Source organism: Semicossyphus pulcher, unplaced genomic scaffold, assembly GCF_022749685.1.
Source record: "Semicossyphus pulcher isolate SPU_LCO1_2020_fin unplaced genomic scaffold, fSemPul1.0.p SCAF_14, whole genome shotgun sequence".
In the NCBI taxonomy this organism is placed as follows: Eukaryota; Metazoa; Chordata; class Actinopteri; order Labriformes; family Labridae; genus Semicossyphus; species Semicossyphus pulcher.
This window is the reverse complement of record NW_027211648.1, coordinates 22,495,622-22,520,462: the sequence shown is the minus strand read 5'-3', so window position 1 is coordinate 22,520,462 and position 24,841 is coordinate 22,495,622. Positions and strand designations below refer to the sequence as shown.

General features: G+C 38.9%; 1 protein-coding gene across 1 annotated transcript; it reads left to right on the top strand.

Annotated features, from left to right (window-relative positions):
* Window positions 1-23,427, top strand: LOC138591175 (serine palmitoyltransferase 2-like). Its single transcript, XM_069661697.1, has 12 exons — window positions 1-287; window positions 2,958-3,152; window positions 3,832-3,986; window positions 6,334-6,482; window positions 8,325-8,449; window positions 9,638-9,731; window positions 12,823-12,928; window positions 13,819-14,038; window positions 14,546-14,672; window positions 16,564-16,699; window positions 17,128-17,257; window positions 19,784-23,427. The coding sequence occupies exons 1-12, from the start codon at window positions 135-137 to the stop codon at window positions 19,901-19,903; spliced, it is 1,710 nt and encodes a 569-aa protein (XP_069517798.1). The 5' UTR covers window positions 1-134; the 3' UTR covers window positions 19,904-23,427.
* Window positions 23,428-24,841: the final 1,414 nt, after the last annotated feature.

Sequence of the window (24,841 nt, the reverse complement as noted above, 5' to 3'; positions counted from 1 at the left end):
GCGTGTGAGTGAGTGAGTTTGTAGTGTGGTTGTAACCGTTCCCAGCTCGGATACTGTCACCGCCTTGCACCGCAGGCTTGCACCGTGTTTCTACATGCAAGTTACCGTCGCGGCTCCACAATCGTTGGCCAGCAATGACCGAAAGCCCCGCAGCCAAGCCAGCCAACGGGAATGTTTGTCAGCGCGTGAAGAACGGACTGAAACCGGAGAGAAACGGGTTAGTGAAGAGCCTCCACCGCTGCCATGAGCGGCAATCCAAGCACCACTGCCACCCCGAGGAGGAGGAGGTGAGGCCCGGGATGGGACGGGGAGGAGAGGCTGGTGAAGCCTGGGAAGCATCAACTGTGTGTATCCGGAAACAACCGGACAATGCTGCTATTTCTTTCATTTTCTTAAACTCCTACGTTATTTGGAAATAACAGGTCCTATGCTATTTGTTGATATTGTCCTTCTGCTGATGGTCTGGCAGTTTGTTGTCTTATTATCTAGATCACTCAGAATAAACGCCAAACTCCATAAAAAATATTTGAGTGTCTAGATTTGTCAATTATTCTTAACAGTATTCTCCCCCGAAACACGAATCTAAATTTCACTCTGAATTATTATTAGACGCTCTTTAATTCGGCATAAGCAGTTTTGCACCAAGCAGTTTATATATACACTAAAATCTCAACTTTTTGAATGGATTAGTGCGCTCCACTGCCCCCTGTTTCGTTTTAGTGGAGAGAGGTTGTTTAAAAAAGGCAGATGTGACAACTCGGAAAGTTGACGTTGCACTAGCTGTAGCCCCAGTTTGTGAATTTAATTAGAGGCACGCACTGTGGATAGAAAGATGTTTGTAAAATACTTTGACTACAGTTGGCTATCTCAAGATGCATATAACCTTACAACAGAGCCAGTCAAACAGCTTGGGACGGTTCACATTTCTATTGCCTCGATGACAGCAACAAGTTTCGAGTTTGAATCCTTCTCATCTCATGTTTTAAACTTAGAAGTAGTAAAGTGTGTTTAAGTGAAGGCTATATTGTAGCCTTGTAGTCCCTTTAAGTTACTTAAACTTAAACGAAGTTCTTTTATTTATTTATTTTTATTTAATTATTGGCTCATCTCAACGTGTATTGGCTGCAATGCTCTTAGAGACGAGTTTTTGTCAGTAAAATTTTGTAAAAAGTCAATTTTGGAGAGTGTAAAGTTCTCGTTTTAACAAAGACTGAAACTGTAATGAGTTAGTGATGATGGAAAATTTAACCAGTGCTCCTGTTCAGGTAAAGTTGTGCAATGAGACTGCATGTCTGCTTTGTGCTAAGGGGCTAATGAAATTTCCACCCTTGGATGAACACTCTGTAACTGTCCCAATTAACTGGTCCCCTCTGACTGTGACGATTAGATGCTGTTACACACAAGAGAATTAAGACTCATAGATATAATGTGAATATTTTTGATTTATTGGAGTCTGAACATTTTTTAATTGTCTCCTGACTGCTAGGTGCGTGTATAGCATTTATGACTTTTTCAAAACAATTTGTTTGCACATCACAATAACTATAAAGTCAAACATTGTACAGTATTTTCTGTTGTAAGAGTTCTAGTTTGAGGTTCTTAAGGAAAGAGTAGGGGAACACTACTGACAGGTTGTTCTCATCATCAGACATTGTGATGCCATTGAAACAGTTCCTTCTGCTGATGTTTCAGCAAACTGAGTACGGTTGGCTGAAAAACTGAGTGCCTAGTGACTGAACCTCAGCTGATTACAGTTCATGCGGATGTCAGCGTTGCTGCTCTCTAAGGTATTTGAGAGAGAGGCATGACCGGTCACATGTAGTGCTTAATAGCCATGAGCATAGAGATGAGCATAATGGGAGGGTGAATTGCACAACTTCTGCGAGTAGTGAGTTTCTGTCCATCCACTTTTCAAGATGGAGAAGGCATGTAAAAGCGTTTTTTTGTTTTGTATTGGGGTTTTTTTTAAAGAGAACGTACATAAGTAAAGTGTATATTGCATTGTAGACTTCTAAGCTCCAAGTGCTCAGATTTACATAAACACAACCAGTTGTTCCCTTATTTGGCAGTCAAATCTTTCTTCCCTGGCCTGTGTCACACAGTGTTTTCTTTCCTGTATAATGAGGGTACAGCTAGAACAGAGCTTAATACTGTTTCAGCTTTGTTATCGTCCTCCTAATAGCAATTTGGCTACACATAAATCACTTTTTTTAAGTGAGAGTTAAAGAGTTACAGAAAGCCAACAATAACAAAAGACAAACTGTGTTTTCATTGGGACAAAAGGATAAAGAGTCACAGGAAGTCTGATTGTACATTTGTGCCCAGTGGTAGATTTTGTGTAGGAAAAAAAAAAGGCCTAGACTTGCACACATGCAGATAGTGGTGTCAAGCAACATTAGTTCATTAGCTTAAGTACCATTTTAGTACAAATTTAGGTACTTGTACATTACTTTAGTATTTCCATCTTATACTACTGTATACTTTTGTCTCACTACCTTCAGGTAGTAGTGTCTGCTATCCTCCCATATGTACACAGGAAATGCAATGTTTTCACATGTCATATCAATAATTGGCATGTTTCACAATATAGGCCTAAACACAATATAGTGTCCTAAATATAAAGAAGTAATATGCACTGAAAGTCAATATTTGATTAAAATTGATTTAATTACATTTTAATATTTATTTTCTCTCATTACACAACTGCAGTCTGAATTAAGTAAAATATACATTAGTTAAAATATGTATAAAAAAAAAAAAGTGTTTTTGCTACAAATTTGACGTAACACTGACATAAATAAACAGAACAGTTATAGCCAAAGCAGTAGCTTCTTTTGTCCTCTCTTGTCTACAGTATTTTGTTGGATTACATTCATAGTGTTTTGGTTGTTTTGAGTGATGTTGTAATGCCATACTGTTTGATGCACAGTAGATTTTCTGTTTTCCATGTTAACCAGGTCCATGCAGCTTTGCATCATGGTGGCCTGTACAGGCGGCCCTTCATTGAGTCTTTCGAGGAGACTCCCATGGTGGTGGCAGTGCTCACCTACATGGGCTACGGTATCCTGACCATATTCGGCTACCTCCGTGACTTTCTCCGTCACTGGAACATCGAGCGGTGCCACATTGCCAGGGAGAAGGAGGAGCAAAAGGTAAGATAAGCCACAGACACAATATGGTGCGAAGGGAAGAAGAAAAATATGCAACCAGTTCTTGATTGTGACCCTTGTGGTGTTCTTTTTTTTTTATCACCCTTGGAAAATGATCCCCTATATTCCTGGATCAGGATAGAGCAGTATAAACAGTTGAGAAATAATGTGCCTCTGCAGTCAACCACAAGGCTAATTAAACATTTGAAATATTTCCCTTTGGGTGCCAATTTTCTTCACAATTCACTACAATGTCCTCTTAAGAATGTATTTTGTGATGAATAACTGCTAATAGTGGCCTTATCTGCACATTTGGAACATGTCCTTGACAACCGAGGCTGTTTTCAAACTGTGAGGCCCATTGTTTTTAAGTATTTGGTTGGTTGGTTATGTTAAAGAAAGGAAGCTGTTAGGATAGCCGTGGGGAAGCCATTAAATCACCTCAATGATATCTCGCTGTTGTTTCCTCCAAGAGCTAAGACAAATGAACTCCCTGAGTCATGTGTTTGAATGTTAAAGGTTATATTTCTAAAAGACTGAATTCATTCCAGCTAAGCTTTCTTTAAGTATGAATGGCATGCAGTTCTTTGAAGTAGCATTTCTACTACACTAGAGTGAAATTCTTACATTGTCTGCTACTTAAATAAGCATCCACATTCTGTCTTTCTTCATCCATGTGTAGGACTTTGTGCCCCTCTACCAGGACTTTGAGAACTTTTACACAAGAAACATCTACATGCGCATAAGAGACAACTGGAACAGGCCACTATGCAGCGTCCCAGGGGCCAAAATGGACCTGATGGAACAAGTCTCCCTTGACTACAACTGGACGTTTGAGTGAGACAGACATACCTTTTTTTCAAAACTGTAAACGCAGAGATCTATAAGTTAACCTCAGATAAACAGTTCAGAGCAAAAGGCCTCTTTGGGACAATAGCAAGAGGAAGTGTGTTCTATGGTAAATGCCCCACTCTAGGATAAGTACTAACTGTACAAACAAAAAAATATATATCGAGGTAGCATATCCATACATTTAAGAAGCTAAAGCCAGGGAAGTTTCAGTGAAGCATTCAAAAATGAAAAAAGAAAAGTATAATCAGGGTTAGACATAGTAAAGCAACTTCTGTGAATAACCCCAAAACTAACTCTTCTCCAACATTTCCCTAATATACATGATGGAAACACTGAATTACGTAAACCTCTACAATCTAATGAAATTGTATATAGAGTGATTATCAACACATTTTTTAAATAAAAAATGTACATCATGCTTCACAGAGGTCTGATGTATTACAGGACCAGGGCTTACGTTAGCCAGTATGTACCAACTTTTTGCCAGTATCACATGTAGTTGTCTGGCAGATAAAAGTACAACAACAAACAAACAGCCAACAAAACAGCCAAAATGTCCAGTGGGAAAATATACCAAATAAATACGGTACTCGCAGGTGCAGTTCCGATGATGACTGTGCTGCGTGGCTATGGCATGTTGAAATTCCCAACAGCCTGTGAAACTATTATTCAGGATTTCAGGTAAATGAACTCCCGACTGGGCAAGGCTAGCAAAGACTGCCAGCACAATTGCTGTGTCGAGTGTGACTGCAGAGCATGGATTCTCGGCTGGAGACCGACAACAATCTCTCCATGTGCACTCTCATGCGCGCGCTCTCTAATATTTGCATAAACACACACACCCACACACACGCAACTAAAAAGGTACATTTATTATAATCCTGAAACATAACTAGCTTGTGGCACCGACAATTGTGCCCACAGATATTAATAGCCTACACACTGTTCAGTGCCCATTATGCACGAAATGGATAATACAACCATGTGGTCCAGCAGCAAAAAAAAGGTACATTTACAGCCTTTCTTGATGATAAGCACACATAACTTTAAAATCATACTATCCTGTCCGGACCTGACAGCGTGTCTGGAGTTATGAATAATTAATGATGAGTTACCCGCTGTGCCTTGTGTACAAATGATAAGTTTCGTTTCTGCCCAAAAGCAGTCAATACTTAAGTCAAAACAACAGGCTATTTAAACTTACAATAAAAAGGCCAAACAATAGTCCTTATTATGTAGCAGACAGTTTATCTACTGGTTTTGGTGAAGAAATAGCAATATGCAGCGCTGTGGGGTTAGTCTCGTGCGCAGTCTGATGACTGAGAGAATACTTGCTCAGACGGTACAGATGTCCCAGGAACGAAGAGATGTGCAACAAAGCTTTGTTTTTCAAATTTTTCAAAATGTTCCTGACAGTCAACATTCTTATTGTCGGTTTACGGTTCATTATTAACACCCCTTTTAATAAATTAGGCATATATTGCTATTCAAAGCATATGTCAGATATGTTTTCTGTATGGCATGGAATATTAACGGCTAAATTAGCAGCCAAAAACAGTTCTGCTTCATAATCCATAGAGAAGATACTGTAAATGGTTACTTGGTTTGCATGTATCATGAGTAAAGCCTTTTTTTGATTTGATCATATTCACATCTGATTTTAAGCTGCATCATACCTTGCAGTTAAATCAGTCCGTGTTCAGAAAGAAAACCAGTCAGTATAAGTCACATATTTTTACTGAAGTCTTCATGGCACCATGTAGATTTAAACCAGAATTGTAGCAAATCATTGACATCTTTTAAAAAACATGGTCTAAATATTTTTTTAATTGATATTGTATGTCATTTCATATTTAATCTGACTAACTAACAAACCTTTTATTTAGCTTTGGGCTACGTTTATATGTAGTTTATAACTGTGGTATGCCTCAGCCTGCCCATGTAACATTAGCATCACTCCAACCCAGCATTTGATATTTTTACTCTTCACTGGTTTTTGGAAGACAACTGCAGTGGAGGTGTTCAGTGGAGGAACAGTGGATTGTGTGAGGTCAGACATCACATACTGCGACAAAGAGAGCTGAGAGCAAAATCATAGTAGAGTACATGGAGTTCCAGTGAGAGAATGCATCAAACAGTATGGCAGATTCAGCTTGATATCAGAAAAAATAAAACATAAAAGAGGAATTCCATGTTATCCTTCCTTTCACTCATCAAGTTTCTGACTAGCTGTACAATTATTATCAAGTGTACCAATAATCTTGTAAAAAGTTCAGCCTTCTCTCATTGATTGTTTCTTTTGTCTGTTCATTTTCATCTGTGTCTTACACAGGTACACAGGGCGGGTGCTGCATGATGTGCTTAACTTAGGCTCATATAATTACCTCGGCTTCGCTGAGAACACAGGCTCGTGTGCTGACTCTGCAGCCGAGGTCACCATGAAGTACGGTGTCGGAGTTGCAAGTACCAGGCAGGAGATTGGTACAAACACACGGCAAAACACAGACACACCCTCTATCTTTGCTTTCTCTGGAACAGCAGGAAGGGATAATTTAATCGCCGAGCATCAAAGACAAGTTTGTTGATTGCCTGTGGCGTTTGAGTTCAATGCAAAAAAACCTCTGTATAATATCTAAGTTTTATTTCTCTGACACATCAAACAATGTTTTCTCAATAGGTGCATGAAAAAGTCTCCATCCAAGCAGCGCTCGAACATAGTTCCAAATTTGCCTGTGCTGAGTTTGATGTGTAGACTGAATGAGTAATAGTTACAATAAAGATCTAACCACCAAAACAGCTTCACTGTTTACTAACCCTGTTTCCGGCGCGTTTGTTGCGTCAGACGGTGATGTAGCAGAAAAGAGAACGAAAGGAGTATACTTCACTGGCAATGGGAAAAGAGACAATCAAACAGTTATTAGTGGGTCTTCCCTGGTCTGAAAAACCTGCGTCAACGCGCTAATTTCGGTGGGAAAGGGATATTAGAAATACATTTGTTGACTTTAATGGGGCTCAAAGCGTGCCTGAGGAATTTAATTCTCAAAAGAAGATATATTTCTTATCTGCCATTACATGTGAAGATCAATACCCTGTCATATCTGTCCATTTAATATGAAGCTGCAGTCTGCTGCCATTTAGCTTAGCTTAGCTTAGCAAAAAGACTGAAAACAGAGGGGATGGCTAGCTTGGCTCTGTCCTGAAGTAACAGATCCTAAGGCACTACAGCTATTGTTTTCACACTTTTTTTTTGGCAGATTAAACAATAGCAAAAAATCCTGTTACCGTAATAAGGGTATTTAAGGTGCTTGAAGGCAGATTCCCTTAGAGTTACCCTTAGAGAGAGCCAGGCTTGCTGTTTCTCCATGTTTGCAGTTTTTATGCTAGGCTAAGCTAACCAGCCCTGGCCTCAGCTACCTATTTAGCATAATGGCAGGAGAGTGTTATCCATCATCTTACCTTCCTCTTGGCATAGGAGAGCAAGTAAGCAAATTTCTCAGAAATGTTGCTTTAACCTTTAATTCAATGAACAATAGCCTATAATGTCAGATTAAAAATGTCAGTTTAGATGATGATTCTCTGAAGCTATAGCAGTAAATATGTTATCAAACTTTCAGTTCAGTTGTAATTGATTCCAGGACATCCGAGAAGATATGAGAGGAACCTGCCAAGTATCTGTATTTACTTTATCAATCTGTGGCGTTAGTCAGTCTGCCGAGCAAGTCTGATATGAACCAGATTGCCTTGGGGGAAGTAAGGACATCATATGGTTTAAAGAATTTTACTAATGGAGTAGAACCAATGCAAGATCTCTTCATACACAGGGAGGAGGCCAGCTCACATTTTGAAAAACAGAAATATGTGCTCCATAAAGGATGTCAGTTGTAAATCTAAGACATTCCTGTTACATACATTGTATAGTAAAGTCACACTGAGGGACACATTGACTCCATGAGTATCTTGCTCGTGCAATTTTGTGATTTAGGTGCTTTTAAAGATTACATTTGTTTGGAACCATTAAGCTTTTTAAGGACTTACTTCTCTGATTGTAAAATATTTTGCTGAATAGTCGACAGGTAAGAAGATTGACACCAGTGTCATGTCTCTAAGCTAAATATAAAGCTGTAGATAGCAGACATTAGCTGCAGCTAAATATGGACTGGACAGGTATCTTCTAGCATGATTCTCAAAAAGAAAGCCAATATGCGCTTTTGCCCAATATCAAACTATTCCTTTACCTTTTTCCAAGCAATTTATGTAAGCACGGTTCTTTGAGGTTTGGATTGGTATATCTTTATGCTGATCTCCTGGTTGTCTCTGTCTCAGGTAACCTGGACAGACATGAGGAGATCGAGAAACTGGTGGCTAAGTTTCTTGGTGTAGAGTCAGCCATGGTGTTTGGGATGGGCTTTGCAACAAACTCGATGAACATACCTGCACTGGCAGGCAAGGTACGACCACAGGCACAAAAAATGTTTCCTTGACAGAGCTGTGATTTATTTTTATCCCTGCATTTCTTATCTCGGCTCCCTCTCTAGCTTCCTATTTGTTTTATCTTCAAATTAATTTTATCTTGTCACAGCACTTACTTTCTTCACCCTCTCCCTCTGTCTCGTGACACACTGTCACTCACTCTCTATCTATAGCATTCTGACAGGGTTTTGTATCAGTGTATGTAATTGTGTATATATGCCACTGATGAAAAAAGTGTTCTCACAAACACTTTTGTTTGCACAGATACACTTAGCCCAAACAGCACACTATAACAGGTCAACAGTAGCACTAAATACACAGAGATATAAAACTACCTTCTGGCCTCATATCAGGAGGAAACAGTTCCCGTTGACATAAGCAGCTCGTGGCTCGACTGCATGTCAGAATGGAAAAATAACAGAACACTTATCCTGTAAAAAATGCCCCCTTGTTTTATTATTATATTCAATGTTTTTGAATAGATTTGAATCCTTTATGTTTATGTTGTATTTTGTAGATATTGCACTAGTTTTATTTTCTTTACATGCCCTATTTTTTTTGTGTTATGCATTTTTCCAGTTTATCCAAGGGGAATTTTAAATAGGCTTATTTAGTTAAGGAGTCTAAGCTTTTTCTCAACCCATAAAATAAAACTTCATTCCTCAGTTTGTAAGAAAAAATCTAACACAAAATCACCAAAATGGGAGATAAATGTTTTTTTGCTGGACAGGAAGAATATGAAAAATTGTTTACAGAAAAAAGACTACCACCTAATGCTGGAGTATGATTATGAAGCAGCTCACAATTAAATTAGTCAAGTAGAAATTCAAGGTACTGATACTTTACTTTAGTAAATGTTAGTTACATTTCCCCCATTGAAATAATAAAAACCTGTTGTTAAAAAGTGAACATTTTGAATATCAGAGTAGTGACATAATTGCTTCCGAGATATAGCAAATAATATCAGCACAGATCATAACATGAAATGTTTATATACAATACAACATGTCAACCCACTCACCAGACCCACCAACCAGTGAAAATAATTAAATAAAGTGATGTATATGAAGGTCTGTATGTGTTACATTATCGGCTATCTTTATATGGACAAAAAAATAGGTGCATATATCCTTTCTCTATATTAAAGTTGTTCTGGTGTCCTGCAGGGCTGTCTCATTCTGAGTGATGAACTGAACCATGCCTCTCTGGTCCTGGGAGCAAGACTCTCCGGGTCCACCATCAGGGTCTTCAAACACAACAGTGAGTCTGTTATGACCAATAGTAGTATGGCTCTTATCTGCATTTATAAGGCCATATTCCCACCTGCATTCTTGTGTTTATTTCAGTTTTTTAGTCCCCACTATTTTAAATGGTTTGACTTTATCTTCATTCATATGTTTTGTACATATTTTCTATGTCTGACTAAGCCTTCCTTCCACATAGTGAAATGGTAAATGGACTGTACTTCTATAGCTTTTCTAGTCTTTGGGACCACTCAAAGCTGCTTTTACACTTCATGTCACATTCACCCATTCACACACACATTCATACACTGATGGCAGAGGCTGCTACGTTAAGTGCCCAACTGTCAGTCAGTTATCACATTCATAGCCACCGGGAGCAATTTGGGTTCAGTGCCTGAGGGACCTGGGGATCGAACCTCCGACCTTCTGATTGAAAGACGAGCTACTACCACTGAGCCACAGCCGCCCCAAAAGACAGGAAGACATCCATTACTGATATAAACACTATTTGGGTGTAAGCACAGTCTTGTATAATATTCAGAGTATTTTGAAAGACAGAAAGCTACCATATTTTTCTTCTTTGTTACACAAACCTTGTATTCACAGAAAAAGTGTGTGTTTTGTATGTGAAATGTAGAGTAGCAGAGCTAGCAAGCTGATTAACTTGGCTCACAAACAAAAACAATAATAACAATAACAATGACTTAATTGATCCCCAAAGAGAAATTCACTTGTCTGGCATCTCATCTACCATTTCAATATATAGACTACATCTTAAGAATGGATCATAAAATATATGTTGCTCTTACAGAGCATGAAATAAATGAATTGTAAGGTCTAATGATGCGTGTGTAGTTAGTTGCAAAATTGATTAGTCACTTATTGTTTAATAGCCATTTTGCTAACTAGCGCCATCTTGGCTCTGCAGCTTCACCCACCTACAAGCATTGTTTGTTTGCAGATAATCTTGTTGGGTGTGTTGTTGTCATACACTGAACAAAAATATAAACGCAACACTTTTGTTTTTGCTCCCATTTTTCATAAGCTGAACTCAAAGATCTAAGACTTTTTCTATGTACACAAAAGGCCTATTTCTCTCAAATATTGTTCACAAATTCGTCTAAATCTGTGTTAGTCAGCACTACTCCTTTGATGAGATAATCCATCCACCTCACAGGTGTGGCATATCAAGATGCTGATTAGACAGCATGATTATTGCACAGGTGTGCCTTAGGCTGGCCACGATAAAGGCCACTCTAAAATGTGCAGTTTTATCACACAGCACAATGCCACAGATTCTCGCAAGTTTTGAGGGAGCGTGCAATTGGCATGCTGACTGCAAGAATGTCCACCAGAGCTGTTGCCCGTGAAATTAATGTTAATTTCTCTACCATAAGCCGTCTCCAAAGGCGTTTCAGAGAATTTGGCAGTACATCCAACCGGCCTCACAACCGCAGACCACGTGTAACCACACCAGCCCTGGACCTCCACATCCAGCATCTTCACCTCCAAGAACGTCTGAGACCAGCCACCCAGACGGCTGCTGCAACAATCGGTTTGCATAACCAAAGAATATCTGCACAAACTGTCCGAAACCGTCTCAGGGAAGCTCATCTGCATGCTCGTCGTACTCATCAGGGTCTCGACCTGACTGCAGTTCGTCATCGTAACTGACTTGAGTGGGCAAATGCTCACATTTGATGGCGTCTGGCACTTTGGAGAGGTGTTCTGTTCACGGATGAATCCCGGTTTTCACTGTACAGGGCAGATGGCGGACGGCGTGTATGGCGTCGTGTGGGTGAGCGGTTTGCTGATGTCAACGTTGTGAATCGAGTGGCCCATGGTGGCGGTGGGGTTATGATATGGGTAGGCGTATATTATGGACAACAAACACAAGTGCATTTTACTGATGGCATTTTGAATGCACAGAGATACTGTGACGAGATCCTGACGCCCATTGTTGTGCCATTCATCCACAACCATCATCTCATGTTGCAGCATGATAATGCACGGCCCCATGTTGCAAGGATCAGTACACAATTCCTGGAAGCTGAAAACATCCCAGTTCTTGCATGGCCAGCATACTCACTGGACATGTCACCCATTGAGCATGTTTGTGATGCTCTGGATCGTCGTATACGACAGCGTGTTCCAGTTCCTGCCAATATCCAGCAACTTTGCACATTGAAGAGGAGTGGACCAACATTCCACAGGCCACAATCAACAACCTGATCAACTCTATGCGAAGGAGATGTGTTGCACTGCGTGAGGCAAATGGTGGTCACACCAGATACAGACTGGTTTTCTGACCCCCCGGACCCCCCCAATACAGTAAAACTGCACATTTTAGAGTGGCCTTTTATTGTGGCCAGCCTAAGGCACACCTGTGCAATAATCATGCTGTCTAATCAGCATCTTGATATGCCACACCTGTGAGGTGGATGGATTATCTTGGCAAAGGAGAAGTGCTCACTAACACAGATTTAGACAAATTTGTGAACAATAAAAACATTTGTGAGAGAAATAGGCCTTTTGTGTACATAGAAAAAGTCTTAGATCTTTGAGTTCAGCTCATGAATAATGGGAGCAAAAACAAAAGTGTTGTGTTTATATTTTTCTTCAGTGTATTTAGAGGATAATCCAGCAGGGTCAGCTTCTATAATACAATAATGATGTTGACGAAACAAAGCTTTCTGCTGTTAAATGCCAATTATTAGTCTGTGTAATTAGCAGCAAAAGGTTGGAAAACAACCTTTTCACATTTAGCCATTATCTGCGAGCTAACGAGCAAAAGCGTCTTAGCTAATTTGCAAGTATATTTTTTGTTAATGGCTTTGCAAATTGCTGGTTGTCAAGATATACTCAACAGTTGTATGATGGGTAATGTGCCATGAACATGACCTACTTCATTAAAGCATCGGACTCTTTTCAATTTTTTAAAATAATATCGCAGCATTTTGACCTTTGTCCAAACTTTGTTTTGGCCAGTATTGAAACTGTGGGTGAGTGTCTCACTGTCTTCTAAGGAATTTCCAGCCCACAAAAAAAATGCAGGTGGTTTTCTGCCACCACTAGTTTCATTTTACCTGTCTTATTTTTCATGTCAGATATGCAGAGCCTTGAGAAACTGCTGAGAGAAGCCATAGTTCACGGACAGCCCAGGACTCACAGACCATGGAAGAAGATCCTCATAGTGGTAGAGGGCATTTACAGGTAGCTTATCCAGCTTCTTCATAAGATAGAGGTTTAAACCTTTAATGAAATGGTGAGACCCCTTTCTATTGTTTTGATTGGTTTCCTTCCTCCTGTCTGTCAGCATAATTTAAATGGTAAAGTCTTGGTGCAGAACACAACCATTTATGTTGTATCAGTGCAGAGAGAATCCAGGGGCAGGAACATCCCTGTTTGCAGCATTTACAGATAACCATTCAATGTCTTTGCCAACAGCAGTGGAACAATAGGAGTTCCCCCTGACTTCCTTCCTTGTTTCAAGATCAACACTTCCTATATTTATTGCAGAAGCAGTCGTTTGTGCATTTCAACAGTTTAAAATTTGGCTGTTCAATGCAAAAACTGTGAAAACCACAGTTTAGCTTTATAAAATGTCACATTTAAAATTTATTTGAATTAACTGAATTATATTTTAACTTTAAGCTGGCACTCTATATTAGCTTCAAAATTATGGACAGCCTGTATGTCAGAAGATGTCTTAAACAAACGCATGCAATTTAAAAAAATAAAAAATAAAAAATAAAAAAAGGCTTTAAGAGGCAGCATCTTCCATTCATGTGGTTCCATTAGGTTCAGCAGTATAACACTCCTGGGGCTGGATTGCTGGTTGACAGAGCTGATTCAGTGCTTGGTTAGCTCTTAGTGGTTGTGTACACTGTGAGCAAGTTTGATGAGTTACTTTATTCAGCCAGACTCTGTGCTGCAGGAAGATCCCTATATAGTAAACTAGTGCTTCAAGATGCAAGTGATCCTTGCACATTTTAAGTGCTCTGACATTGTTACTATTATCAGTGTTAACAAGGATACAATAGATTTATGTAAGACAACTGATTTCCTGGGTGGTTACTTTCTTTCCATTTCCCACACTCCAGCATGGAGGGCAGTATAGTGCGCCTGCCAGAAGTGATTGCCCTGAAGAAGCGCTACCGGGCCTACCTTTACCTAGATGAGGCCCACAGCATAGGGGCCCTGGGGCCAAGAGGGAGAGGTGTGGTCGATTACTTTGGCCTGGACCCTTGTGATGTGGATGTCATGATGGGCACATTTACTAAGAGCTTCGGCGCTGCAGGGGGATACATCGCAGGGAAAAGGGTGAGGACGCAGAATTATGAATTTAGTTTACTAGCTTTCTGTCTGTAATGAAAGAGTGATGGATACAAGATTTACTCATAAGAGACACAACTGGCAGCATAGAATGTTGTAACATGACATGCATTGTTTTCCAGTTCAGTAATCCAGTCCAAACAATGTTACCAAGAATACTTTTGTTGCAGCACATATCTGGATCTGGGCTTACAGTATGAAGGGAAACAGTTTTTAGCTTAAAAAGCACACCTGTCATCTCAGAAATGTGGACTTACGGCCTTTCAGTGTGTGTTGGCTGCATTCCTGACATGTTAGTCCAGTTTCACGATACACCACTGTTGTGAACGCTGCTTAGGACTTTTTTTTAACCTAGCCTTTAGTTTTTCTGTGTTCAAGAATGTTATGACAACCCTTAGATCCAAGGAGTCCTGGAATCTTTATGGTTGTAGAGACTGCAGAGTGAGTTCATGCTTTTTTATCTACTTACACTTCCTGTGTATCTGCTGGGTTTAGGAGCTTATTGAGTACCTGCACTCCCATTCCCACAGTGCGGTCTACGCCGCCTCCATGTCTCCTCCTGTGGTGGAGCAAATCATGACTTCTATGAAGTGCATTATGGGAGAGGATGGCACAAAAATAGGTGAGTGTTACAGCAAGGTTAAAAGCACCATGTGGACTTTTTGCATGCCTATGTGAATCTGTTTTTAATTTGGGGGTCCCTGTTTTGTTTTTCTGATATACAACTTTGCATGTGCGTAGTGATGCACAATCCAGCCAATAGTTTCACACTAATCCAGTGATCTATAGCTGGCAGCAATGCACCAAAAGGGCAGGAACAATGAAGTGAACTATGAAGGTTTCAACAATTTCCAAAATTTTACTTTGCAAATGTTTTATAAGAAGGGAAATGCATTCACTTTATTAAATGGCCAGTATATTTTCTTAGCATTAATAAGGCGCCATTAAAAGGAGCCCCTTGATTTCCTCAGAAAGAAGCTACTAAACAAAAATAGCATCAATTGCTAACGTTTTCATTAAAGTAGCCTACCAGTTTGTTTATCATGACATGTCGAAGAAGACTTTTATATCTAGATAAATGAAGCAACTGACACCAACAAAGTTCCTCAAATGATATCAGACATCAAACACTTTGATAGCAAAACAACACAAAATGAACTAAGAATAACATGTGAATCTCTTTGCCATATTCTGGTTTGAAAGTGTTTTAATCGCTGCTGTAATTTACATCAGTCCCCACTAGGTGTCGGTGCACAGTTAATTTTTAAACATTCAACATCACAGTAGTCGAAACTAAGAGCAGTGATTCTTCAAACAAGATCCACTTACATTTGTATTTTGTTGTTGTTTGACCAAACAGCTCAGTGTATTGCTGTCCTTTCTTGACATTGTACTACTGTGACTTTTTATTTTCTTATTGATAGAAACTAGTATATTAGTAATGATATATAGTTGCAAATTCAAAATGAAAACACATTTCAGTGTCTATTTTTTCCCCAAGTTTAGCCCAGTTGTGACACTGAGCCTAAGTTAATCTATCTGTGACCATATTGTAAATATAACCTGATTAACAATAACCATAAACCTGCTGATGACACTCTGGAGAATAGTTTAACAAATGATAGTCAACTACTGTCCTGCTTGGAAATCAGTACTGGACTTTTTAAAATAGACAAAACCCTCAATGTATGCCTCTTTATGAATGGATAGTTGGTAAGGTATACCATTGCTTTTGATTGCTGAAGCTCTGTATTTGGCTGTATTTTTGTGAGGCTGGTCCAGATAAGTCTTAGTTAGGTAAGATTTATAACTATTGTGTAATCCCAAGCAAAAAAGTTTTCACTCCCTTTTGTTTGTGTAGTCATTTATATCATCAAAAACACAAACTACTGTGTCTTCAACCATCTACCATGTATTTTATTTTCAGTTGATTCACAGCTAAAGTCTCTAGTGTTGTGTTTGATGCACACCTAGTTTGTCAAAAAACCCAGTAAAGCTGCTTAACTCCTGTGGGGGAAGAGAGAACATTACAGTGAATCTGAAGACTTGATCTCCGCATGGTGCCTTGGTACCGTAACAAAACTCAGGTGTTTTCTCATGCTCGCCCAAAAATGTGATTGTTTTCAGCTGCTTGTCAACTGCTTGCTTCAAAGACTCAGCAGCCTAGCTCTAAAAATGCATTCCTTTTCATGTGAAACAGTAAGATCAGAGCTGGTAAAACAAGTCTTTGTTTGAGATAATCTTATTTAAATCCATATTTTTCTGCACTTTTTGCTTAATTTTGAGTAGTAAATAGTACTGAATGGAGATGAGGTACATTCAGTTTAGCTTTATAAATATTTACTAACTGTACATTAATAACACAACACTGTGTATGTTAACATCAACACACTATAAATAATCTGGATGACAACTTTATATGCATCCTTTGAAAATATACGTGTGGTTAACATTCATAGCATTTTCTGTAAAATCTGATTTTCAAAATCAAAATCAATTCTTATCATCCCAAGGGTGTGAGCGTGTGCGACAGCTGGCAGAGAACACCGTCTACTTCCGCAAGAGGCTTCGAGAAATGGGCTTCATAATCTACGGAAACGAGGACTCACCTGTCGTACCCATGATGCTCTACATGCCTGCCAAGATAGGGTGAGTCTCAACTTTATTCTCCTGAGGAAGTAAGGGCTTGAAGTCTACTAACAACAGCGGACTAGACTGATTATTCAGATGATTTGTAAAACAAAATATACAAGTAGGAGCATGTATGAAAATGTCTGCCTTTGAAAAGATAAAGTGTCAAAATGTATACTTTAAATGAGCAGTGAGTAATACTTAGTGACATCTACTAATTAGGTTGTAGTTTGCAACCACTCTCCTAACCTGTCCTTTCAAACATGTATGGGAGCCTAAGGTGGTTCTTGGGTGCTTTGATAACATGCTGTTGGCTGTGAACCCAAACCACTTTCACCCCCTCCCAATCCTCCAAAAAGTATTTTTTTCATTACATTAAGATTTCCTATGAACAAAAGTTGTTGTCCTTGTGTAATTTATGTCTCTCCTTATGTCTTTCCCATCAGAGCATTTGGTCGGGAGATGTTGAAGAGGAACATCGGGGTGGTTGGCGTTGGCTTCCCTGCCACGCCCATCATCGAGTCCCGGGTTCGCTTCTGCATCTCAGCGGCCCACACAAAAGACATGCTCAACAGGGTAAATAACTGCTTTGGCTACATAGCAACATACTTTTAGGCTGAAGAGCAACAAATTGTTTAAACATACACAAAACATCTTCAAAAACAACATTTCCACTAAAAAGTCAACTTTTGTCAGAAGAAAATACTTTAATGTTTATTTCTTAACTCCTAATCCCTATTTCTGATTTCCCAGTGGAAGAGAGGGCTGAAAATGCAGATATTCCTCCAATGCCAGACTTATCTCAGTGATACTGGCTGCTACAAGCTTGGATTCTATTAATTAGATAACTAATAAATAAAGGCCCTCCAGTTCCAACTTCTTCCAAATGTGTGTCTGAATTAGCATCAGCAGAGGCCACTCAAAAGATCAGCAGAAAATCAGGAATAGTAAAATTTGATCAAATCCCAGCAAAAACTGCAGAAAAGTGTTGGCCGGATCACTCTGCAGGGTTATTGTAAGTGTATCCACATTATATTCCAAGTGTTTACAGTTCACACCTCCACTCTAACCATCCTCTTTACTCACTGTGTTGCTCTGTGTCTCTGCAGACTGTTCAGCTTTGATTGCTCTTAGCGACATATCAAAAAGCTGCCCACTCACCTCAATGAGGGCTTTTCTTCTTCTACTATTCTGAGCTCACGAAAGACCTGCCTGGTCTTTGTCTCTGAGTCAAACAGTTCAGTGTTTCCCCCATTGAACTTGTTCAGTCTTTCCCCCTCATTCAACCTCAATAACTGGGGTGACCTCATGGCTCAGTTGACTAAGATGCATACTGTGTCTATAGGAAGTGCTGCTGTATCAGGGGCTGTTTTGCACACCCAAAATCAAATCAAATACAGTGAAGACAGGGAGTGGGAGCGTTGTAGTGCTGTAGTGCTTTTATATGTCATGATGTTTAAACCTCTCTTTGTTGGCCTTCTTCTCTGTATCACTCTCTCATACTTTGATGTGTCATGTCGATTTCTGTCTCTTTTATCTGCTGGTGAGCTTTCGCAGTGTTCCATTCTAATTCAACACACCCACACGCATACACATAAAATTCTTGTCCTTCTAAAGACCTTTTATTTTACCAGCCACATTGATATGTTAAGCCTGAAGCCCTAAGCAAATGTTAAATCACACGAATGTAGATAGCCCCAAATAAAGTGGTCTAATGATGAAATTAGAGTACAATAGGTGGCAACAGTAAGATTGGCATTAATAGATATGGTAAATGGACTGTACTTATACAGCTCTTTTTTAGTCTTTGCGACCACTCAAACCTGCTTTTACATTACATGTCACATTCACCCATTCACACACATATTCATACACTGATGGCAGAGGCTGCTACGTAAAGTGCCCAACCGTCAATCAGTTAACACATTCATACCGGTTGGCTATGCCACCGGGAGCAATTTTGGGGTGCGGTGTCTTGCCCAAGGACACTTCGACATGTAGACTGAGGGAACCTCTGACCTTCCGATTGAAAGACAACCAACTCTACCACTGAGCCACAGCCGTACCATAGATACAAGGACAAGAGCAGAGATGCAGATTTGCTATAAGCGCCACAAACTGATATACAGAAACATTATTAACATTAAATCAAATGAGTATGTGTAGAGTGAAAGAGGTCTCATTGAAAGTAATGACACCACAGAGAACGATCACCTGACTCTGCTAGTCCCTTCAGCTCTGTGGAACTTTGAAGCATTTTAGTTCATCATTTTCTGATCCACGACTTTAGGCTGACAACCTAGTGACTGGCTATTAGCATAGGGGAGCATTTCACATTTGAAATTTGTGAGGTGGCCCAGCAACACAGCTCTTGATGAATAATAATGTGGATCCATCTCTGCAGATGACCACACTATTATGCACGGCCTCCAAGTAGCTGAAATATCAATTAATGCTACTTTAAGATAAAAGTCAATATTGATCAACAAAGATGCAGCAGTCAAAAGTTCACTTGCCAAAAACATCCAGCTGCATCAAAAAGATGTTAAACGTTATACAAAATTCCAGAGACAGGAAACTGTGTGTCAGGAAGAAGGTTTTTTTTCTTTGTGTCACACCTGAACACACCATAAGGAGCCTACCATGTAACTCTAGTGTCCCTCTGCTCAAGCTCAGCCAGGGTACATGTCAGTTGTATGTATCACTGCATCTAGTCATCGCACTGTTATCATTTTATTGTACATTTAACTGCTTGAAATGTTTAAGTGAGAAATCATGTACTTTTAAGACTTCTTTTTAGGTGAAGAGTTAAGGCCAGAATAAACGCTCGCTACTAGTTGGATGACATATGAACTCATTGCCTTCTTTGACCAAACAAGATGTCCGACCGGCAACTTTACTGCACACCCAAGTGAAGGGAATGAAAAATTGAAAATATTGGGTCCATCTGCAGCATTAAAGTTAGTGGTGTTTTCTGTCCCAGCCCAAGTTTGTGATTCAATCATACAAGACAGGTGTGCTTGGCGCAGCTTTAAAATTTCCTCAGGCTACATATTGCCCTTCATGCTGACAGCTTTTTTTATGGTATAACTGTCTCCACAGGCGCTGAGTGTCATCAGTGAGGTAGGAGACCTTCTTCAGCTCAAGTATTCCCGTCACAGGATACGGCCGTCTTTGGTGCGGCCCTTTGACGATAATGTGTATGAAGACATTGACGACTGATGAAATACTCCTCTCCCGAAGCAGCGTGAACCACAACAACCCCAGAAAATGCACAATGTGTCGAGATGGATCACAAGTCTTCCACAAGGACCGAGATGTGCATAGGTGCCCCTTGTAACCAGCTTGCCATTATATAACTCCCATCAAAAGAAAAAACACTTAAAACTATCATTTAATTCTTCTTTGCCTTATATAACGAGCATAACTTGTGGTCAACATGCTGACTTTTCTTACTTTTTGTTAATTTTTTTTATGTTTGTAGATTTTTATTGGTTAGCTTTGTGGTTGGGTATATGTAGTGGACAGATGTCAACTTTCCAGGGTAATGTTAAACTAATTTTAAACATCAAAGTAAAAGACGTCTCCCTCCAGTGCCATTCAGATAACTGATTATTTCTGTAGACCAAAAGTATAAAACACTTCATGTGAGCAAGCAGAATTGATCCCTGTTTGTCTGCTTGTTGACAACATATGATGTATTGGATATGTAATTAATGATCCAGATTTGGACCTTCTGCCATTAGATTATTTTTGTATGGGTTGTAGGAAATAGACTAGTCTAACAAGCCCTGCTGAAAATGCTTGAAGGTTATTCTACTTCTTCAACTTGACCTCAAAGTTTCAAACCAACCAAGATTTTGATCACATTAACTTATTGTCATTTGATTTTATTTCTTGATACTTCTTGAAAAAGATTTCTTGCTAAAAGATGTTGAACCTCAGATTAAGCATGGCACTTTGATCAACAGTGTTGTTGCCAATTATCCATGTTTAACAGCGCAAGCTGCTATGGCTCAGGAGATAGAGGAGGTCGTACACTAAAGGAAAACATAATGGTTTGATCCCGGCTCCTCCAGTCCTCATATCTTAATTGTCTGCAGGCAATAACCCCATATCAGGCCTTCAATGTGTTAGGATTTATTCCAAAACACATCCAACACTTGCCGAGGAGCAGGTTGACTCTCTCCATGCAAGCCTTCGCATGGAGGGGTGATAGCATTTTGAATAGTCTGATAATGAAAAAAGTGCTTTATAAAGGCATCCCATAGTTTTTAATTTTGGGAAATATGCTTACGCATTCCTTAGTTCCCTCCTTCAAGGAACAGAACTCTCATGACTGCAAAGTTAATTACCTGCTCACCTAAGTATAAGCTTTATATTTTGCTAACAGACACAAGAGTGGCTGCTTGTCAATCTGCTCATCTGTACATTTAAGGCAACACAAATACTGTATGTGTATTTCACAAAATTTAAAACTATTTGTGATTCAATTTCAGGTGTTGTTTTAAATTCCTAATGCTAGCTATTGTGAGCTAATTTACCGAGCATTGTTAGCGTTCATATAAGCCATCAAAAAAACATTTAAAACATTAGGTTATTTGATACAGCTTGAGATACAGCTTATCTGCCTGAAGTAATATCAGCTCTGGGTCAGTATAACAGTGCCAAAATGGAAAATCATTAGAAGTACTAATAAGCATGTAATTAGCCTTGTAATACTGCAAACTATAACTATAAAATGCTGCTTTTACTTTTTACTGACTAAAATGTAATTTTTTGTACATGATGACTTAAGAAAGCAACTTTGTAATCTGAATGATAGTAAATCTGAATGATGGCTAATTTACTGCTATTGAAAAGCGAGTTAAAGAGATGTCTATTGAATCCTGAATGGGTAATTTAAACCCTGACTGTCTGTTACAGAAAAACATAGTTGGCCTCCATGGTTGTGTTACTTGTCATCATCATCACTGGCATCCCTCATAGGGTTACCTGACCAATTTAGTAAGTTTTTATGTATTACAGATAAACTCAAAGAAGTTTTACATGACTCATAGTTCAGAGGGCCAAAGTTGTGATTGTCAAAATAGTTTTTTTATAAAGGCTAACAACTTCCCTCTGTAACTATTGAGACAAAACTAGTCTGAATGTGATTCAGCACTGTTTTGGGTAACCTTCATTTCCCCCGTCTTGGGTGCTCAATAGTAATAACTTCACTGTTTTGTGTCAGATAACACTGTTTTAATGCCTTGTAAAACAAAGTGCTATCTTTCTGTTGTGACTGAAAAGTCATTAATAACTATAATCAGTGTGACAGAAGATGGGATTGTGTTCTTGCAAACATGGAATTGAGTACTTATGTGTGTTACTGCACTTTTGCCTCATATCTTTTACCACGTACACGCCTGTCTTTTGAACTCTTGGTCATCTGTACACAATGTTCTACTTGGCTTTAAAAGAACACTCCCAAATCAAGGCAGCTGTAAAAGCTTAAAAAAAAAAAAAAAAAACAGAAAATGCCACATGCATACATTTCCACTTGCCTGAATTCACAGTGACAAGTATTGTGTAACCACTCGTTCCTCATATCGCATGTACATTAAGAGTTACTCATGGAAGCTGTTCTGCACCTCACCCAGTGGTGCTCAATGTTAGACTCTGCTCTGCTTCATGTGACCTTTTTGAATGTTGTCATAAAAACACTCCATTCCAGAGAAAGTTAACATATCTGTCTGGGCTCTAGGGAGGTTTTATTTTTTTCTTTCATATTAATGTTTATATGTTACTGTTAATGGGAAATTTTGTTACTTACTCTCCTTACTGTAAAACATTTTTTGGAAATTACAAATGTTTGTCCCTGAGCTAAAAGCTAAGAATTACAGTGTCACTCATACAGATACAGAATGTGTTTTCATGTATTTTCAGGTTTTTACACTGAAAAGTCATCAAATGTTACTAAAAGCAGACATTTAGAACATATTTAAATATCAAAAAATAACTATTTAAAACCCCAAATTCTTATGACCGAATGTCTTAACGAGGCTATTCTTAATATGAATTACCTCTTAAATATCTTTATAATTATTGATACTTAAACAATGAACTGTTGTGACAGTTTAAAGAGTATTCCATCTGGTGCTGGGTTTTCTGTCTATGAAAGCTACAGCATCTTTTCTTAAGCATCACAGTTATTAAACTAAATTGCTCATGAAAAAGACATGTGTATCCATCACCCCTTTTTAAGGTTAATGAGCCGTGTTGTTGTTGGATGGTCCCAATATTTTGTACGAAGTTTGTATTGGTTAATTAAAAAGGAGCTATTCAGAATATTTTGTGTACTATAGTGTAGCCTAGGAATAATTGTTTATCACTGTTCCTGGCAGCAGTTCTTAAGTGCGCCAATAATAGAGGCAATCATTTCAATGGTTGAGTGCAAGTTACCACACATCAGAGATAATTATTATCTGACATAGTGCCTTTTGAAGCAAATGATTTTCTAAGAATTCTGATTATGTATACAGTATCTGTCCTCACGTTCTTATTTTACCTAATTTACTACTCTGTCTTCAACAATGTTAATTAGCACTGGATATGTTCCCTGTGTTGACCTATTGCCATGCATTTGACGTTAGAGAATGCACTATTTGTAACATATCAGCATATTAACAATATGTTAAGTGTCACCCATGTCAGTGGAATCATTAGATTATCAAAACAATAAAAAGGCTTTTTTTGAACTGCTGTCAATTTTGTTAAGACTCATCTTTGATATCGATATTCTGATGAATTAATCGTATTTGTAGAAAAAATAAATGAACAGGCACTTTTTGTTGTTACTGCAGTCAAAGATTGTTATGACCTCACCAAAGGCTCCAAATCAAAGAGGCCAAACATAATAAAGAATCAGAGTAGTTGCAAAAACAACAAGAATTTATTTATTAAATCACAAGCACCCACAAAACAACCCATTTCAAAATCAAACCTAAACAAATACTGATGGGCTGGCCAAACCAAACAAACACTAGACACAGACCAGCCCACAAAGGGCCGTAGGATCTGGTGTCTTTCCTTCTTCCCTAAACCTAACCAAAACTAAACCCTAGTAAAGAAACAAAACCGAAAACTAGACCACCGGTCCCATCAGAAAATAAGTAAAAATTGGACAAAGCAAAACTCAAATTAACAAAGGAGTAGCTCCAGCTACTCCTGCTGCTGCTGTGAAGCCATCAGAAGAGAGGAAGAGAGTGTAGTGTTTTCTGCCCCTCCCTTTTATGGTCTCTCCTCCAAATCAGGTGGATCACCAACATCTGAAAGAATTAGCAGGGTGAGTACAGACATTAACACCAATAGCCAGCAGGGGGAGCGCATGTAACACCCCCACCCTAAGGGCGACAACGCGTCGGCCAAAACATTGTCACTGCCACGGACATGTCGAATCTCCACATTGTTCCATGTTAAAAACAAACTAACATAAAACAGCTCTATTACTCGTTTTGTTGGAAATGTGCTATCTACCATCTAGTGCTCAAATAATTAAAATGTAACTGATTGCCATTGTTTTTCAATTATTTATATCCAACCAGCACCATAGTTTTATTATCAGCTTGCCTCTGTAGACGTTTTAGTACAATACCCAACAATGACGCAGAAAACTTCTAGAAAAGCTACCTCATAATTATTTAAGCTTGTAAGTGTCACACTGTACTATTTTGCCAACCTCTGTATGAGAATCCTAACATGAATCATTTTCTTACTTTTAATCATAACCTATTGGATCTGATGTTTCCAATAGTATTGACCTGGGGGTGTAGAGAGCTTTCTTAAAGTAAATGTTGAGGTTGAAGGAGGTGGTAGTTCTTTAAGGATTGATAAGACTTGCTGGTTGACCTGGGTGTTGTCTTTTATCTATAACTTTGAGTTGGATACAAAGTCGGTGGTGTGGTAATCTTCAAAACTTAGTATTCTTTTGTTAGATAGAAGACCACACAACACTGGTGTGAGTTGTAACTCTAGATAGGGATAGATTCAAAGTGACAGAGTAAAACTGTCAAGAATAGTTTAACAAGGTTTAACATGACATAACATGAACATGACATGATTATTAAGATTATGATTATTTTCTTCATCAGCTGTGCACTGTTTGCTATTACCTTCCTG

What these genes read in the sequence shown, in the direction of transcription:
- LOC138591175 (XM_069661697.1), top strand. Translation starts at nt 135, where the DNA reads ATGACCGAAAGCCCCGCAGCCAAGCCAGCCAACGGGAATGTTTGTCAG. An exon ending in TACCTGCACTGGCAGGCAAG is followed by an intron (nt 8,450 to 9,637) that starts GTACGACCACAG and finishes GGTGTCCTGCAG; the next exon opens with GGCTGTCTCATTCTGAGTGA. An exon ending in AGAGGATGGCACAAAAATAG is followed by an intron (nt 14,673 to 16,563) that starts GTGAGTGTTACA and finishes TATCATCCCAAG; the next exon opens with GGTGTGAGCGTGTGCGACAG.